We start from the raw sequence: 19263 nt of genomic DNA, 5'->3' as shown, positions 1-19263 counted from the left end.
TCAAACGAAAGGTATTTCACTCCGCATTACTATAGGGGCATTTTTGAGTATAGTTGCCATTTAGGGTTGCCACCTATTCGAAATTAAAAAAAATTGCATGAGATATGGCGATATGGGTATCAAACGAAAGGTATTTCACTCCCCATTACTATAGGGACATCTTTGAGTAGGGTTGCTATTTAGGGTTGCCACCTATTCGAAATAAAAAAAAATTGCATAAAAAGGCATAAAAAATTGTTTTAAAAAAATTCAGAGTTTGACGGTGATCGAACTCGCCCCACACGATCGCAAGCGCAACATCGTAGCCGCTGGGCCACTAAAACCGCTTGATAGCTTGTGCTAAATGTTGTATTTAACATTGTAGTGCACACGAATAGTACCGTTTCTTTTTTCTTGGGCTTAATTTAAGAACATCGTTCTCATTAATATAACATTTGTTCATATAAGGCCAGCCGTTCTATTTTCAAGAAAATGGTTTCAGTTCAAGAACAAGGTTGTTGTTTTAAGAACAGGTCATTCGTTTTTCAAGAACAAAAAAGTCAGAACATGAAAAGCTTGAATTGAGTCCGGTGGTGCTGGATTTTAGAACGGCGTTTTTCTCTGAGTGTATAGACTAGAAATATCCATTTCAAATTTTTCATTCCATTTCATTTTGCGGTTAGTGTTTTATATGTTTTTGAAATCTATATTTAAGGAAATCAAATATTGGTAAATAAAAGTAAATAATATATGTACATATAAAAATAGTTGAGTTTGATTAATGACGACATGTAGAACAGGTCGCCCAGGTACTGATTTTGTTAAACGCATTCATATGAAGAACTTCTTATATGATGGGGCTTTTATTATTATTGAAAGCAGGCAATAACACCACGCCCTCTATTTAGTTATTTTGAGAAGGACATTCTGCAGGCAGTGCTGTGTATGTGATCTCATTTCTAACAGTTTTTCATCAGGACTGTTAGGCAGTTTCGGGATCCTGTTAGTATAGATATCCTCAAGAAGGCTCTGAACATGATATGCAACATAACATTGATTCATCTGTTCGTTAAAAGGGCATTCCGGCTTTCGGTTTGGCCGTATTAATCTCAACTTAAAGGACTCTTAGAAACATATGAATATAATTTACATTTGCACTATATCAATGTTCTACAAACTATCGGAAGGATAGAGGGCATACCCGACTCAATAAGAGATTGGTTCCAACAATGGACTGTGGATTAGGAGAGATTAACTTTTCAAACAAATCCAGAACCTTTCAGTTCACTGGATACGGCGGGTGCTTCAGATATAACAAACAAATACGATCTTTAGCAATTCATCCCAGCGGTTCAGGGGGCTTAGAATATACCCGCAGCAGGTATGCCTGTCGTAAGAGAAGTTTTCATGTGGTCATACCAAATCGTTCTCGAGATGGTCGGGCTAGTACCTTAATGGTGCTTGTTACCGAAACGTACCGTATCTGTATCCGGCAAAGGACCATCAACATCAATAACACTCCCCAAGGCTTTCGGTGAGTATCCGTATCGCTACAACAACAACAACAACATCTCTAGCATTTCTTATGGTAGGTAGGAGTGCTAAATTCGGATAACCCGCTTATTTCTAGTACTTAAAACGTTATTCATTTCAGTCTTCAGTAATAGATTACGGTTACTGGTGGTAAAAATAACTTAGAAACGTTTGGAGCAAAATGAGGGAAGGTATTCTAAACATCCATGGCTGAGTGATATCAATAATACTGTGGCGAATGTTGACATCACTAGACTGTTAGTAAATAATCACGCAACAACAAAAACATTAAAGCGAGCCACACTGGTGTACAGTGTTCCCAGGTTAGCCTTTTCGAGGCTAGATTTAGCCTTTTTTTTTGCATTTAGCCTCGAAATTTTGTGTTTAGCTTCGTGACTTTTTTTATTCGTGACTTTTTTCTGGCCTTTTTTACTCGGAATGTATTTTTAAAAATGTCTAAAATAAAATAATTTCAATAGTTCCTGTGAACACCTAATACCTAATAATATGAGTTCTCTACAAAAGATTAATTCTTTTTCTGCTGAAAATTCGTTGAAAATTTCAAAGCCAGATGTATTTTCTTACTTTGAAAAAGACAAGTATAGTTATTCTTCAAGTCAAATAGCATTAATAGAGCTGCAGTGGCGAAACCTTATAACTATACAATGGAAAAATGTACACTCCACCATGGAATTTTGGTCGGAAGTCCGAGAACATAAAAATGCATTAAACGAACCTCCTTTTTTAGAACTTGTCGAATTCATATTTAGTTTTTTAGTATTACCACTCAGTAACGCGGAGGTTGAAAGAGTTTTTAATGGCATGAAAATTCTGAAAACTAAATTAAGGAACAAACTAAAAATTAAAATACTTAATGCGCTGCTTAATATTAGATGCTCGTTAAAACGCTTATCTAAATGTTGTAATGACTTTGAAATTACCGATGATCTCATAGATATGGTAATAGCCAAACTTTATACCCAGACTTAAGCTCTTCTGATTCTTCAGACGGGGAATATTTTATATAAATAATTAGTTTGTAATATTTTTTTTTATTTATAAAAACATAGACAATCATTTAAAGTAATTCCATGTGCTAGTCAAAGAAAATGTGCCTGATATGTTTTGAAACAAGAAGTTATGTTTATAAATTTTTATTTACAAATGTGTAAACTAAAATATAAAAAAAATTTAATGAATTAACCAAAAAATTTCTGGCCTTTTTTCAGCTTCTTTTTTTCTTCTAAATTTAGCCTTTTCTAACCTTTTTTTTTTGCCAATCTAGCCTCTTTTTTTTGCATCACCCGGCAACACTGCTGGTGTACATGAACACATAAATCATCATTTATACACATACATAAAAGGCGACGAACAGATATCACACACACACACACATGTAGTCATCAGCCGAAATAGTTACTCACATATACACACGCATATGACTATGAGAAACGCATAAACTACAAATATACATGTATGTCGCTTGTAACCAAGCAGGAGATTCTAGAAGGCGAAACGTCTAGACCTTTGTAGAAATATGCTGACGAGGCAACAGAGAGTATAAAAGCAGCGCAAGCTGAGGTCATTCCTAATCAGTTTGATTTAAACACGCAAGTAGTTATAAAGTATAAGTGTCATTGTGAAGTACTCTCAAAGTAGTCTAATAAAGACCATTTTTGCATTATTGAATATTGGAGTGATTTATTCAACAGTTTAGCGATTCGAACGTTAGCAGAAGGTTTGATATAAGCGGAATTTCGCAGAATTCGTTTTAATACGTAAAATTTCGTCAAGTGATTACTGAGTTTAGGGAAAAGAGATTTTGCGGTGGTAAGGGCAAAACGGTTGCCGCTCTGGTGGCATTTTAAACGGAGAAAGGAATGTTGGGGGATATTTAAGAATGCTATGGCAGCACACATAAAAAAGGACTGTGGTATCAACTTGGGACTGTCTTCGTACTTCGTTCATGATATGTCCAATACAGTCATTCAAAAATACTATCGTATCGCTCTATTAGGTGGAAGTGACTTCATAAAATAAGAGAAAAAATTGAGAATTAAAAAATCCTCATCGCGAGCCTAAGGATGTCGGATGCAGTGAGCATTAAACCTCATGGAGAGCTAAATGTTACTTTTCGACTAGTGACGTTACATACGTTCGTTTAAGATATGCGCACACCCTAATTCTTAGATTGCGAGGAATCAACATGTGACCTAAATCTGACATGGGCTCAGAACATAAGTACCCTATAGGGAATATTTACAGATAAGCCATTCTTTTCGGGCTCCTGACTTTTACAGCACCTTTCAGGTGGAGATATATACCAAAGTAAGAAAAACCGAGTTGCTCCACAGTACCTACCTTAAAGGCTGTAGAATGCCCACAAGCATAGCAAAACCGATGAGAGCAATATTGAGACGAAATATTCAGAAAAGTTTCCAAAATGGACGTTCGCCCAGCAGAGAGTTTTGTGTGGCCACTAGCTTCCTTCTTAAACTAGACACATCTTCCATCAGACTACCTACCGAATTACCAAAAATGGGTGGTCTTATCCTAGGCTTTTCTTTGGTTTTCGCTACACACAATCCGGCCTACAAAATAATATATGAAGCAGACGAATAACTATTTGTAGAAATTCTTCTTACGGGAAGTGGGTTATATTTGCCCACTACGAAGTGGTATGTCTACTGTCTCAATGTTAATATCGAAAGAGCAGACCATAATATCGCTGATATGCATTATCCGTCGCAGATTAATTTAGAAATTTGCATGCTTTATGTATTTCGCAGTTACATTCCATTGTTCGATGTTCACCGAAGTAAACCAATTTAAATTCCGTCGTATATACACATATGCGGGGCTTTCCTTACTAATTCATTTTAAATTTGAACATTATGTTGAGAGGCTTTCGGAAAAAATATTTTTTTGATGCTTGGTTGATGCACTTAAATCAAATATATTTATACACAAGGATTCCGATGTTAGGAGGACAGTAACTTTCCCAACCAAGATAGTGGAGAGTGAGAGAGTTGGTCTGGCTTATCAATATGCGATGGACGAAGAGGTTGAGGGCGGGCTGTGTCGAGCATTAAATCTACTATGGGATAATTGGCGACCTGCAACAGGTAGACAAATGCTCGCACATCGGCCGGGTTGGTCGCCTATGAAGAGCACTGTGTGGACTCAGGTTAGTGCTGGTTCGCATGCTGGGCATCGCCCGTTCCAAAACCACTATCTATATGAAAGGTGCCAGAATGGAAGATAGGGTTGTATCATCTGAAACTTAATAAGCTGGTCTCTGGGCTAAACGAATCCCCTTGGGCTCAAACATTAGTCTTTGGCTGGAGCCACAGCTAAGGGTAAAGGGTCGTATAGTCATAAAACAGCTTTTTATCTTTATTTAATTGTATAACGAACGAGATACCGTAAACGCGAACTAAGTGTGACCTGTGCTAGTTCCACTAGGCTTTCTCAGAATTAAAAGTTATGCATTGAAGGTGTCATGCTATAAAAAAGGTGCCGGAATGGAAGGCGGAGTTGTACAAGCCTAACTTCATAAACACGTGTGTAGGTGTGCAACTTGCTGGGGCAGCGGTATATAAGAGTAAGAATTTATGAATGAAATAATCAAAATAAAATAAAACGTCAAATTTAGCTAACTTTGGAAGGATACAAAAATGTTGCTCCGGTCACAAAGGGATAGAATGTAACAAAAGGTCGATGAATTGGCAAAGGAGGGTACAGCACTTGACGAATCGACGAGAATCGAGAAATTAAGAGTAGACAGGAGTTACATATGAGCCATCAAGCACAAAGACAGAAGGATGGGCTGTGCAAAATTTCCAAGATCGTGGGCAAATCCTACGACATTAGACTTACAAAGTTGCTCATATCTCTAAAGAGACAAGACTTAAGGCTCACGATGGGCATACTAACTGGACACTACCTTCTGGCATCACATGCTTTTAAATTAGGCCTCGTTAGTTATCGCAGATGAAGGAAGTGCAAGCTGCTGGAGGAAAAGATTGAGCACGTTCTGTGTTCATTTAATGCGCCGCCCGCGTGGTCAAGGCTCCAGCTACTCGGGGCGGTAGAATTTCTAGCTCTCGAGACAGCAATTAAGCTAAGTCCTAGAAAACTTCTGGTATTTGCCAAGGGGACACAGTTATACTGTAACATAAGTGCTTAATTGGAGCTTTCTTGCTTGGTCGTCAAACAAATTTTGGTACCCCTATGGACACATTCAGTCTATGGGAGGTCTTTATTGACCGGTCAGTTCAACCTACCCTAACCTCTCAAGCTAGGCTTCGAAGTAAGCGGAAACCTTCTAAAACTTCAAATGAGTTGACATGGAATGCCCCACATATATTAATACATGAGTATGTATGTGTGAAACTTCCTTGCACTTGTTGCACCTGAACGAAAAAAAAACAGCAAAAAATGTGACTTGAAACAAAAAGTTGAAATGCAGACGCATTACGGTGCAGATATCCACTTTTCAACGCAACAGTCCAAGCGTTACAGCATGAAATCTGATATTTGATATCTTAAGGCAGTTAAAGCCGCAGAAGCTGTCTGCACGAGTACAGCAAAACTCATTGTAAGATTCACACATAAGAGACCTAAACACTGCAGCGCTGTATTAAAGAAAGACACTCTAATCTAGCCATGCGTACATTTTGCATACATATGTAAGTTAATATATTTTTAGCTACTTAAACTAAATAAAATTGGATGCTATTATACTCACGAATATATATGTGTGTATGTATGTATGTGCGTTCGCATAGTCGTTTGTTTCGACTTGTATGCATACTTTTTGCGTATTTACTCATATTAGCAGCTGAGTAGCTGTAGTTTTAAATTTACCATCACCAAAACCGCAACAATGACTTGCCGCACATACCATAACCAACCACAGCTGAGTCTGCATGTAGAGGACTTGGTGCTCCACTGAACACCTGGAATGATACATAGGAATAATTGAGATTTCACGACTTCACTAACTCTACTGCTCGCCTGTTTATATGCGGGCGAATGCAAGGTAAAAAAGAGTTAGATATCCGTCCATTGAGGAATCATTAAAGCTTAAACCGGTGTTATGATTTACCAATCTGAGTCATGAATATCAGTGGCATTTGCAAGTAATGCATACTCACATATACATACATAAATAGTGTGATTGAGTAGCAGGAAGTGCTTGCCGCTATTTCCTTACAGCGGGAGGGATAACACTAACACTAATAGAGAATTGCATAAACTGAGGCGTTAGAAGTGTTGCACCCTGCACTTCGATCATTTCAACGTAGTCTGTCTCGTGATACGTTGATTTTATGAATTAATTAACATCCGTTGATGAGCAGAATCATAAAATTTATACTAGATAAACGTACTTACGTGTACATACATACATATCGATGTATAGTATTACGTCAGGCAATGACTTTATATATTGACCATCAAACTTTGAACTAAAATGTGGTGTTAATGAATACCAAAAAAGGTAAATAGAAGGAGTCGTTAACTTTGAAAGCGTTTTGGATCACTTTTTCAAGCTTCAATTCGCGCTCTGATATCTCAAATGAATTAACACTGATTTTCTTTAATTTAATATCCTTCATAAACTGGTACTGTTACGATTTTAGTTGCGTAATTAGACTATAAATGATATTATCTTCAGCCATAAAAGCGGAATTTCTTTCGATCGCGCTGCCTATCAAAATTTGCTTAATGATCTGGATTATGTAAAAAATGCTATTTCGAAATTTTGTTTCTTTTGTTGATTTGTCAAATGTGGAAGGTTTGGCACGGGTCCTCCCCCCCCCCCCCCCCCCCCCATAAATTCAGAAAACAAAAATACAGAAACACATTTTTTCAGAAAACATTAGAAGAACTCTTTTTTCGAAAGCCAAAATTCAGAAGTCACAAGTCAGAAAGTAAAATTCAGAAATCAAAATTCAGAATTCAAATATCAGAAGTCTGATGTCAGAAGTCAAAACTCAGAAGTCAAATTTCAGAAGTCAAAATTCAGGAAGTAATCAGAGAGCAAAAAAACATTATATTTTGCGCAAAATTCAATGTTTTTCGCTCACTTTCTGAATTATGACTTCTGAATTTTTTTTTTAGCCGTCTGGTAACTTCCTGGAACACAGCAACGTCGAAAGAAGGCGTTATATCCAATCGAATTATGGATGTATTATGTATAATAGCACCAAATTGATTGAAGCCAACAAATAATTTTATCGAAGGGTGGCACGACGTCATTCGAAGTGCGTTTGGGACACACCCTAAAATATTTAATTTCATAAATAAAATAAAAAACGAACAGGAAATAACAGAAATAAAATTGCAGCAATTTTCAGCGAGGCGAGCCTTATCGAAAACGCATGAAAAAATATAAAGACCTTGGCCAGCGTTTGTTTAATGTTATAAATTCATTTTTTGTTGTTGTATTTGAAGGCTTTGGGGAGTGTTATCGATGTTGAAGGCCCTTGGCCGGATATAGATATGTACGTTCCGGTAACAAGCACCATTAAAGTACTAGCCCGACCATCTCGGGAACGATTTGGTATGACCACATTAAACCTTCTAGGCCATACCGCCCTCCCACCCTCTGGTTCCATGAGGAACTTGGGATAGCCAGAGCCCCGCCTTCTAAATATGTGTATCATTCATATTTCCCTCGCGTAGGTAAGGTAAGGTTGACAATTGGGTTGCGGAAGCTTTGAAGCTATAAATCTGTGTATTGCTCTTATCGACCGCTTGAATCCCTATAAATTCATTTGAACGAGATAAACGCGAAAACGATTTAATTAATTACGTGCTTGCCATTGCAAACAATTTAAAATTTTAGACTGTGATACTTTTTCTTTATATGTACAAAATACTGACTTCTGAAATTTGACTTCTGAATTTTGTCTTTCTGAAAAAATGTTTTCCTGAATTTATGTTTTCTGAATTTATGGGGGGCACCGTGGTACGGAGTCTTTGAGGATTATTTGAGAATGTGTTTTGGGACTCCGAAAACTGTTAGTTAAGGAGCTTTGAAGTTAAGGAGCTAGAAGGATGCCATGCAATACATGTCGACCCCACCTGTGCGATGCGAATCTGGTTATATATAAATAAATACTTATACATTTTAGCAAGCAAGGATCCTACTGTCTCATTTTCTTGACGAAGTGAAGTCGTGGGGTGGAGGGGTGGTAAACAAATTTTAATGGGGTTACACTGAAATGACAGCCCTTGGTCGGGAGAAATCCTGAGTCGCTCCGGTACATAGAACCGGCTGCCTTGGGAAGCGGTAGAGCGGTGGTCGAATGATATACTAGAAGATTAGAAGTAATATCGGAAAGTGCTAAACGGCGAGCGACTGCCAGTCTTAATGCTGCAAAGAATAGATATAAAAAAGTACTAGTAGATACGCTCAGAAGGACGCACGGACAATCAAAAAGAAATAATGAAGAGGAAATCAATAACACCTGGACGACGATGACATATACTGGAAAAGCAACATATAAATTAACAAATTTCAAAGTTAGTGGGGGTCGGTCATACATTTGGACTCGATTGGAGCACTCTAAATGGGTCAAAGTGGGATTTTTCAAAATTTGCCCCTACCCAAAAGTTCGACCCAAATTGGGTGGGGGGGGGGGGGGGGGGGGGGGGAGGGGGGGACGGGACATCAGAATTCGTTTTAGAGGTATGGTTCCTTCGGCAAAGCTTCTTATTTTGATCCCTAGAATACGATTTTCACGGAGCAATGGGCGATTTTTTTGCCTCCCCACAAATCGACCCGCCCTACTGCTCATGTACCTACGAACTATAAATACAAGACAAACGACAACAACAAATCAGAACGAAAATTAACACTGATGATCGCACAACGCCGAAACCGGTTTGTTTCGAAACCAAATATGGCAAGGGATGACGGAAAATCATTGCAATATATCAGGTGTATGTATATGAAACCGGTATTGGCATCTAGTGATCAGTAGGCACAATTGTAGGAACAGTCAAAACTTACCATTGGCGCTAGTTGGCGTCTTATGATCTGTCAACAATATCCAATGCCAAACATTTCAAGTTTCATAAAACGTCGTGTTTTTTCGCTCTTGAAAATGTCGAAATACGTGCCTTCAAACAACGATTTGCGGGGAGTATAAATTTTCTGCTTCCATTTGAGTAAATCGGCGATAGAATCTCATCGAATGCTTGTCGAAGCTTACGGAGAGCACGCTTTTCGTCGTACACAGTATAATGAGTGATTCAACAAGTTTAAAAGTGGTAATTTTGATGTGAGAAACGCTGATCGCGGCAAACCACCGAAATTGTTCGACGACGTCGAATTGCAGGCTTTGCTCAATGAAGACGATAGTCAGACGCAAAGACAGCTCGCAGAACAACTAAATGTGTCCCAGACAACCATTTCCACACGTTTGAAATCCATGGGAAAAAAGACAATGCTCTGTGTTTTCTGGGATCAGCGTGCTGTAATCTCTTATGAGCTTCTAAAACCAGGAGAAACTGTTAATGGTCAACGTTACCAACAACAATTGGCCAAATTGAACGCTCTCTGCGCCAAAAAAGCCCAGAAAACTAGGCATGACAAATTGATTTTTCTCGATGACAATGCACCATCACACCGAACAAAACAGACTCGGGAATTGGTTGAGTCGTACAGCTGGCAACCGCTACCTCACCCCGCTTACTCACCAGACTTGGTTCCATCCGACTTTCACTTATTTGCATCGATGGGGCACGCACTTAGCGAACAGCGCTTCACTTCTTACGAAAATGTTGGTAAATAGCTCGATGACTGGTTTGCTTCAAAAAACGAAGACTTTTTTTGGCGAGGTATCCATAAATTGCCTGAGAGGTGGTCAAAATGTGTAGCTAGCGAGGGCGCTTATCTTGAATACCGGTTTCATATGCATACACCTGATACATTCCTTTTTAAAGAGTATTTTTATAACATTCCCGTGGTAAAATGTTCCTGCATTAAGGGGGCCCCCACAATCCTCCTAGAACGTATTCTGCTAAGCCAAAGTTAATAAAAATTAGTTCCACTGTTGATCTGGACTTCGCAATTCCAAATTCATATTTTCTTTCTAAAATTCTATCGTATTATACTTTACTTAATTCTAATGTGAGTTGTATTTGCACAAGTTCTCTAATTATTCTCAACACGATGACTTGTGTAGTTTTCTAACAAATTTCTCGAGTCGGCATTAGAATATTTATCTAATAATGGGTTTACACTCAAATGATATGCTGAAGAAACAGTTTCCGTTGAATACACAGAAACCTGGGCATCCCAACAGACAACGGATCAAAAATGCCCCATATCCCAGGGGCTTAAGAAGTTATCTTCGCAAGCATCATGAGAAAATACGGTACCTGAAATGCATCAAATCTCTATGCTAGTTATTGCTCGGCGAGCCCCGGTCTTAAAAATATATATCCTGAACTCGCAGAAGAGGAAAACATTTTCTTCAGGGATACACACATCCTCTATCTCAACTTCGATCGGAATACTGTAACAGGTTAAATTTTTGCTTATCCAGAATCAACCCCGACATACGTAACGTATGTCCTGCTTGAAATGTGTCCCCACATGACACCAACCATTTCTTTAATTGCAATGTGGAACCAACGCCTCTAACATCCTCTCACTATGGTCCACCGCTGTTGAAACTGCAAGTGTCCTTTGACTCCCGTTAGAGGATAATAATAAGAATTTTTGAGTTTTCGCGCACAATTGGATGAGGCGAAGCACTGCTAAAAAACAACAACAAAAATTGCTTTCTATTGTGCCTTCTTTAACGTGAGAGCCTATGATTGCTGCGCGGTTGATGGAAAAGTTCGTGTCTTAAGTCTTTTGTTAAAGTTTTAAGCAAACACTGAAGCTAGATATAGATTAGAGGAACAAAAACAGCGTTCTCAAACAAAATGCGGCCAAATTCTCAAGTCGAGGTAATTCTAGTTCACAAATCAAACTCTAGTGCACACTGCACACTTTTTCAAAATTGCTTACACCCATATCTATTTGACATATGACCAATATCCCAAAAATCTAGGTGAAATAAATACACGCAAAGTTATAACGATTTCTAAAAAAGTTTTTTCAGGGGTTGGTAGAAGACTAAGAGAGGGTTTGATAACTTTGATCTATATGACTGATATCTCAAATATCAGAAGTCTAAGACAAAGAAACCCAGAGCTGTGACGATTTATAACAACTGTCGCCAGGGAGGGTAAGGGTGCGGAAGAGACAGGCACCACTGTTAATTTTTCCAAAATTCCTAAAGCTCGATCTATATGACTATTGGTCTTAGTCAAATAGACCCAGCTTTATGACTTTAAAAAAAAAAAAAAACGTTCAGTGCTATCATTCCACAAAATTGATATGATAGACCCCGATGAATATGTCCCATATTTCTCTGATGGCGACTGTATCTGAAAAATTTCCAAAATGGCTATACTTTTATTTATATGGCACATAGACTTAATATGATCATGTCTGAAGTTAAAGCAGTTAAAAATAATTATAAAGGTTCTGTGCCCAACAGGTGTAGGATCCCACCCCCTAATATAAAAAAATACATCCCAGGGGCTCTTGTGCACTTTTGTCTATCTCTGTGCCAAATTTCATGCAAATCTGTAGGACCGTTCTGGTGAGATTGAGCCACAAAGCGATTAAAAATTATCGAAAAGTTTGCTATTGCCAGGGGCGTGAGGTACAGTGCAGTTATCACCTCTGAATACAATTCATTACACTTAACCAACAATTAAAGAATGGTTTATTCCACACACCATCGCTCATCGCTTCATCACAATCATTCACAAATTTATATTGATAAGTGACAAGTGTAATATCTCACATAGTTTTCAAACATCCTCAATTACTTTTACGTAACTAGTACTTCACTAGTGCACTCATATCTTATTTTAAGTGACTCAATATTCTCGCAGATACGTACATACGTACATATGTATAATTGCATACAGCTGTTCACCAAGGTGATAATCCTTTGTGTATATAGAGAAATGTGCTCAACACATTTTTAAATTGCAAAAACTACTGCGAAGTAAAAAAAAACTTAAATACTATCTAGTACTGTCAATTAAACGAGTACACATATTTACTGTTATAACTCAGTAAAAAAAGATAAAGATGTACAAATGTTAGTACATGGGGCTTTCCATGACAAATCATCCGGAACTTTTTATTACCGATTTCGCTGGAATTTTAGTATCATTTTTTACCAATCGAAAAGGAGTTTCGTTTCTTTGAGATAATTAAAGAACATGAATTTTCGAAATTGGAAAAAGTAATAAAAATTCAAAAATGCATTTCTTCGTTTAGCTGTAAGAAAAATTAAAAAAAAAAAATCTAAGAAATCTTTTCAAGTAATACAAAACTATGCACGAATTTCGGCGATGCACAATTTTAAGGAAAGATTAATTAGCATGAAATGTGTCTCTGATTAAATAAATAACACCAAAATTAAAAAAAAAATATTTTTATTTTCCATTTTTGTTAATTTAAAAGAAATGGAATTTTCTCGAAGTAATTCGAAAAGTTTATAAAAGTTGACATGAAAATTTGCAAATTTTCATTTAGAATTGTAGGTAACTTTTAGAGAAATCAGCACAAGCTTGATTTCCCCCAAATGCGCATTGATTTTGATATTTTTCCCATCTACAGGTTGTTAAAATTTCATTCCATATTATGTGTAAACAATTTTTGGCCTCATTCTCTTTTACGAAACGAACGTTCGTTTCGCCTCCGAGACGAATCGCTAGTGTATTTGCACTATGTTAAACGATGGTAGCATATCATTTGGCAATTACTTTCGTCTTCCTGTTTGACATAAAGTAAGAAACATAAATACCGAACGAAACAGATAAAGAATTCCATTGCTAGATGAAATCGTGAGGAGGCGAATCGTTTGTTTGAGCTATCGTTCGCAATACAGAATGAAGCCCTTTATTTTTTTTTTCGAGGTTCAATTCGAGCTCAAGGCCAGATTAATAATCTTTTTGTAATGATAATTATTGTTATTTTTAATTTGTCTGCAATTGAAAAATTGTATTTTGTTTTTGGAACAGTAAGTAGACAATTTTTCAGACAACCTGCCATAGCTGTGCAGATATATCCATTTCGAAGGTTGCTAAGCCTTCATTATCAGTACGCTTTAGGCACGCTGCGCTAACCATTTAGCTATACGTTTATTTTTATATAAAAGAATAAAAACTTGAAAAGGGCCTCTTAAAAAAAGAATAAGAAATCTTTGCGAATTTAGGGAGGCTTAATACTAGTACTGAAAAAGATTCCCAAATATTCGAAATGAACAGTTTTTAATGAAGAACTGGAATATCTCAAAATAATATTTCAAACTTTAAACTTTTTTGAAAACGTTTTCGAAATTGGTTTGCACAGCTTTCGTCAATCTTTCTAGCTAAATAATTCTTTAAAGTTTTTTTTTTTAACAAGGAAAATTAGCGTGAGTCTCACTAAAGTACTCGTAAAGTTTCATGTGTAAATATACAGTGGAACGTAAAGAAAATTAATGTTATTTAAACTAACTAGAGCTCGCCCAGGGGTTGAAGTTAACCACGACAAAGGCAACTTTACTAAAAACAAATAATTTCAGGCTATTTCAGAAGAGCTTCGTCGGGTAACAAGTGAATGTTTTACTATCGGCTTATTATCGAAATCGAAATTGTCGCCGAGTTATCGGCTTGTTATCGCCGAGTCATCGGATTCTTATTGGTTTCTTATGGAATTGTTATCGACGGTTTACAGATGTGTCATCGATTTTGTATTGAATTGTCTAACCTGTATCATAACAAACTGACGATTCATCGATAACAAATCGATAACACGCCACTAGCAAATTTGTAATACTTCGATAAATTTTCAATAGCAAAACGATCTTTATAACAACATATCGATAACTTTTCGATAACATATCGATAATATTTTGATGACAATAATCAATAATCGATCATTTTTCGAAAAAATGGATATTTACAATAACAAATCGATAACATTCCGATAACCAATCATTAACAGATCTATAGACAACTTTTTAAAAATAATCGATACCATTTCGTTCAAATAACGTTGAATTTTTGATAACGAATCGATAATTTTTCGAAAAAAATAGAATGTTTCATGTGTTAATCGAAAAGTTATCGATTTGTTATCAGAGTTTTGCAAATGTTTTCAGCATTAACAAATAGGTAAAACTCTGATAGCAAATCGATAACTTTTCAGTAACAAATCAACAACTTTTTAATAACAAATCATTAGCTTTTCGATAACAGTTTGATAACTCCTCAAAAAAAATTGATAACTCATCGATAGCATTTGTTATCGATAGAAAATTTATAGCACTTCCATAACAATTGGAAAATACCTCTCTACCTCGTCGATAACACACCTATAACAAACTGATAGCTCGTCCATAAGTAATGGATAACACACCCATAACCCGTCGATAACAACCCATTATGTATTCCTCCAAAGACTTCACTTATGCTTACATTATGGATTCGCCCAGACCACGAGCAAAGATGTTTACATAAAATAAAAAAAAATAAAAATTTGTAATTAAATTTGCAGAAAAATTTTGAATTGAATAAACACGGAAACATACATCCACTCGCTTTGAATAAAAAGACAGAGGCGAGGAGGAGGGTTTGATGAGAAAAATATGTTTTTCTCTCAATGACATCATAATTACAAAACAAACTTATGTACATTAAGATGATCCCTATAATTCAAATTTCCAATTTTTTCCAGTCTCACCCCTTCAAACGATAAAAGCAAGTGCAAAAAATATTACTCTTAAATTTTCGCAAAGGTCTAAACAAATTTTTAACCAATATCACATATAAATTTTGGTTCCCGTTGCAGTCAGTGAAGAAGTATCGTGGCTTAAGTTCATATTGTGGAGAATATCAGCATTTCGGTTTTTTACTATGCTGCTACTAAATAAATGCACAACAACAATAAATCAAGCAGCCACACATTTGTACATGTAAAGATCAAAGCTGACAGCGAAGAGAACATTTCACATACATATATCTAGCCGGCAGCTAAGAGCAGAAGTTGTTACTCACACATAAACACGCATATAGCTAGAGAAAAACATAAACAACGTATATACAGCTAAATAACCAAGTATGAGATACACCTATTCTAGAAGGCATGTTCGTGAAACGTCTAGAACTTAGGAGGAATGGGCGAACGAGGTAACCGAGAGTATAAAAGCAGCGCAAGCTGAGGAATCAGTAATCAGTTTTGACTTTAACACGCTTTAGCGAAGTACGCGAGTATTGTGAAAAAAGGAAATATTGCTATACTGAATATTTGAGTTATTTATTTGACAGTTCAGCGATCCTAACAATAGCAGAAGGTGCAAAATAAGCAGAATTTCCCAAAATTCATAAGAATATTATAATATATTGTAACGAATTTAGAGAAATTCCGCTTATTTGAAACCATCTGCTAACGCTCGAATCGCTAACCTGTTGTTATATTTTTGTACTACCGACTGTTTTCTTTATTTATTGTAAATTTGTTTTTTGGTTTCGGGTTTACAGTCCAATGAATCAGAAAAACGCCTTTTTTATTTTCTCGCCAACGTTTCGACCTTTTATTTTGGTCTTCTTCAGGGCCTAATGACAAAAAATATAAAACTTAGTATATAAGGCCTTGCATTGCAAAAGATTATTAACCCTCTTTTGCAATGCAAGGCCTTATATACTAAGTTTTATATTTTTTGTCATTAGGCCCTGAAGAAGACCAAAATAAAAGGTCGAAACGTTGGCGAGAAAATAAAAAAGGCCTTTTTCTGATTCATTGGACTGTAAACCCGAAACCAAAAAACTAACCTGTTGTTGTTGTTAAATCACTCGAATATTCTGTATTGCAAACTGGTCTTTATTAGACTACTTTGGTAGTGGTACAATTATACTTCACAATTATACTTCACTTCGCAACTGATAGCGTGTTTAAATTAAACAGATTAGTTATTCCTCAGCTTGCGCTGCTTTTATACTCTCTGTTGCCTTGTCCGCATATTTCTCCAAAGATCTATACGTTTCTCCTTCTAGAATCTCCGCATGGTTACCAGCTATATGCGTGTGTATTGTAGTTTATAGCCTCTCGCATAGCTATATGCGTGTGGATGTGTAACTACTTCGGCTGATGACCACATGTGTGTATGTGAAATATCTCTTCGTTGCCTTGTATGGATGTGTGTAAATACTGACTGATGTATTCATGTACACCAATGTGGCTTGCTTCATGCTTTTGTTGTTGCATGATTATTTACTAACAGCCTAGTGATGTCAACATTCGCCACAATATTGAGCCTTCATAGCGTAATATGCACTGTAACCACGTTGGAATACGTCTCAACCATTTCCAATCGGGGCCAAAGTTTATATGTTATATTTTTGTCATAGGTATTACTGTCTTAAGGTGTGAGACTGGAAAAAGTAATTTATTTGATTTATATATAAGTATCACCCTAATGTACGTGCAATGAATGAATTGAGGTATGACGGCGTGGCTCTGCAATGACAGTGGTTTACAACAATAATTAAAATAATAATAAAAATTAAATAATAAATCAAATATACTCATCTTTTGTTATGTTAATATGCATTTAAAGAATAAGTATAAGTACCCCCACTTATAACTGTGGGCACATACTTAAAATAATAAATATTAAATGATTTTGTAATTAAGTATGTGGGCAAGTGCAGTCATTTAGAACTAAAGCGGAAGAATATACATTAGCGCTAATTGTTTGACGCCATGAAACGTACGGAACACCCAATTCTTGTAGGTATTTAATCACAAATTCCCGCATTTATGATGTTTTGTATGTAGCCATGAGCCATTGTAGAGCCTTAAGACACTGTGACGAGTGTGCGACACGAGATATTGCGAGATTTTTATCTATATATATTCTGATTATCATGCATAACAGCGATGTAATTATAATACATTTTCGGGATACCTAATAACTTTAAAAGCAAAGAGGATAGAACTCTGAAGCTGTTGAATTAACATACACAACATAACAGATTTGATCTTAAACAAACAAAATTTCAATCCTTTAAAGAGCAGCTCTAATATGCAGTGATCTACACAGGACCCTCGGTGGGATCTAAAGAAATCTCCAAAAGAGGTTTGTAAGAGGCTACCAACCACTGAGAATTTGCTCAGCGTGCAAAGAGCCTGAATATCCTAGACCTCATCTGCCTAATACATCCATCCCAAAACCTTCATACCCGATCCATCTCATTCCGAGTAACTTTCTTTACCCAGAGCATAGTAAGGGCGTCACGTGTGGAAACATTATTAAGCTTCAACTTACATAGTTGTGAAGTTCATCACATTAGCCTTGAACAAATATACCCGAACCCGACACAAGATAATTTTTTGAGCCATTAGTAACGATTCTGGTATATGTGAGACCGGGCTTTGGATTTAGCTAATATTATGACCCAGGGTACTCAACAATCCTCAGTACGGATAATATTGACATGTCATATGTTGGAGTGAAAAAACGTGAGATCTTTTTCGCACTCCCCGGCAATATTCATCTCGCATAAAGAACGAGAATGGCGCTAGGTACAGCACTGCACCCAGAGCGTCACTAGACTTTGTACGGTAACCCCGCGTGCTGCACACAAAAATCGTTCTTTGAACTTGAAAAACTGATTTTCTACGTTGACTAAAAGTCTCCTCCATCAAACCATAGATGTACAGCCCATAAGTGATCTAATCATAGAGGTGTTCATCCATAAGATTGCTGTTGGCGACAGTTAATCCTCTTAACCCTTACAGCTGAACAATGAACTTCCGAAGTAGTTTACTATCTAGGTATTACTCCCCAAAGGCTTCGCTGACTAGGTCATGTTATGTTAGTGGACGAAGACGTTCTGGCAAAGAAAGTATTTCAGTCGACACCGCAGCTTGGAAGCAGGGGAAGGGGAGACGTCCATGCTCCCAATAGGCGTCAGTTATCGCGAAACAGATTTTTGTGCAATAGATCATCTGCTGAGAAATTCAAGGGATTTCAGGGTAGCTATTGCGGATTGACTGTTAAAAAACAGAGAGTTTTAACGCTGCTCATGAATCAGAGACTGCAAGCTGAAAAATATAAAGTGGGAGCTTTTCGTTACAGTTCGAAAGATAAAATAACGGTATGAAAAGTCACATCACCGTTCCAATCCCGATGCTTTTGTCGTAAAAAGCCACTCTGTAAACTGACCAAGGCGCACATAAAGAATGGTAGAAGTAGCGGGGACTTAAACAGTTTGACAATCAACTAGAACTTGTCCTGAAAAAAGACAGACTAAACTGTTCACACTTTCATCAAAACTGCTTTCAATCACAGGAGAACAAGGTGATTGTAGTAGCAAATCTGTCCGTTTAGTCGCCACGTCTAGGGAACTTGCTTTTTTAACAGGGCTGGACCATAGCACTGAGCATATCATGAAGGCATCCTCCTCTTGGCAAACAAATATTAGTTTTGTCGATGTTTCATATGGAAAGTTTAGAGTTTAACCTATTATAGTGTTCAGATCGCAGTTTAGGCTGGATGCCTCTAGTATCATCAGACAAGTCGCCTTCCATGTCTGCTATACGTCGTGATTGAGCTATAGTTGAGGTATTCGCCTGTATGGATTTGAGAATTACCTGCTCATTGCTGCCTCCAAATT

The 19263-nt window shown here is 36.9% G+C and overlaps 2 protein-coding genes across 4 annotated transcripts in view; one reads left to right on the top strand and one right to left on the bottom strand.

Annotated features, from left to right (window-relative positions):
- LOC137237784 (mediator of RNA polymerase II transcription subunit 13) overlaps nt 1-19263 on the top strand; it is a 171198-nt gene that overhangs the window by 57027 nt on the left and 94908 nt on the right. The gene's annotated exons all lie outside the window — the stretch shown is intronic.
- The window catches only part of LOC137237785 (uncharacterized), an 86875-nt gene that overhangs the window by 23848 nt on the left and 43764 nt on the right, over nt 1-19263 (bottom strand). The window contains exon 2 of one of the 3 annotated variants that reach the window (XM_067761960.1): nt 6263-6473. The exons of the other annotated variants lie outside the window; for them this stretch is intronic. Within the exon in view, the coding sequence (XP_067618061.1) occupies nt 6263-6300 (38 nt within the window). The 5' untranslated portion in view covers nt 6301-6473. The remainder of the gene's footprint in view (nt 1-6262; nt 6474-19263) is intronic. 3 annotated transcript variants of the gene reach the window in all.

This window comes from Eurosta solidaginis, chromosome 1, assembly GCF_040869045.1.
Source record: "Eurosta solidaginis isolate ZX-2024a chromosome 1, ASM4086904v1, whole genome shotgun sequence".
In the NCBI taxonomy this organism is placed as follows: domain Eukaryota; kingdom Metazoa; phylum Arthropoda; class Insecta; order Diptera; family Tephritidae; genus Eurosta; species Eurosta solidaginis.
Note: the sequence above shows the minus strand (reverse complement) of the source record. Positions and strands in the feature narration are given on the sequence as shown.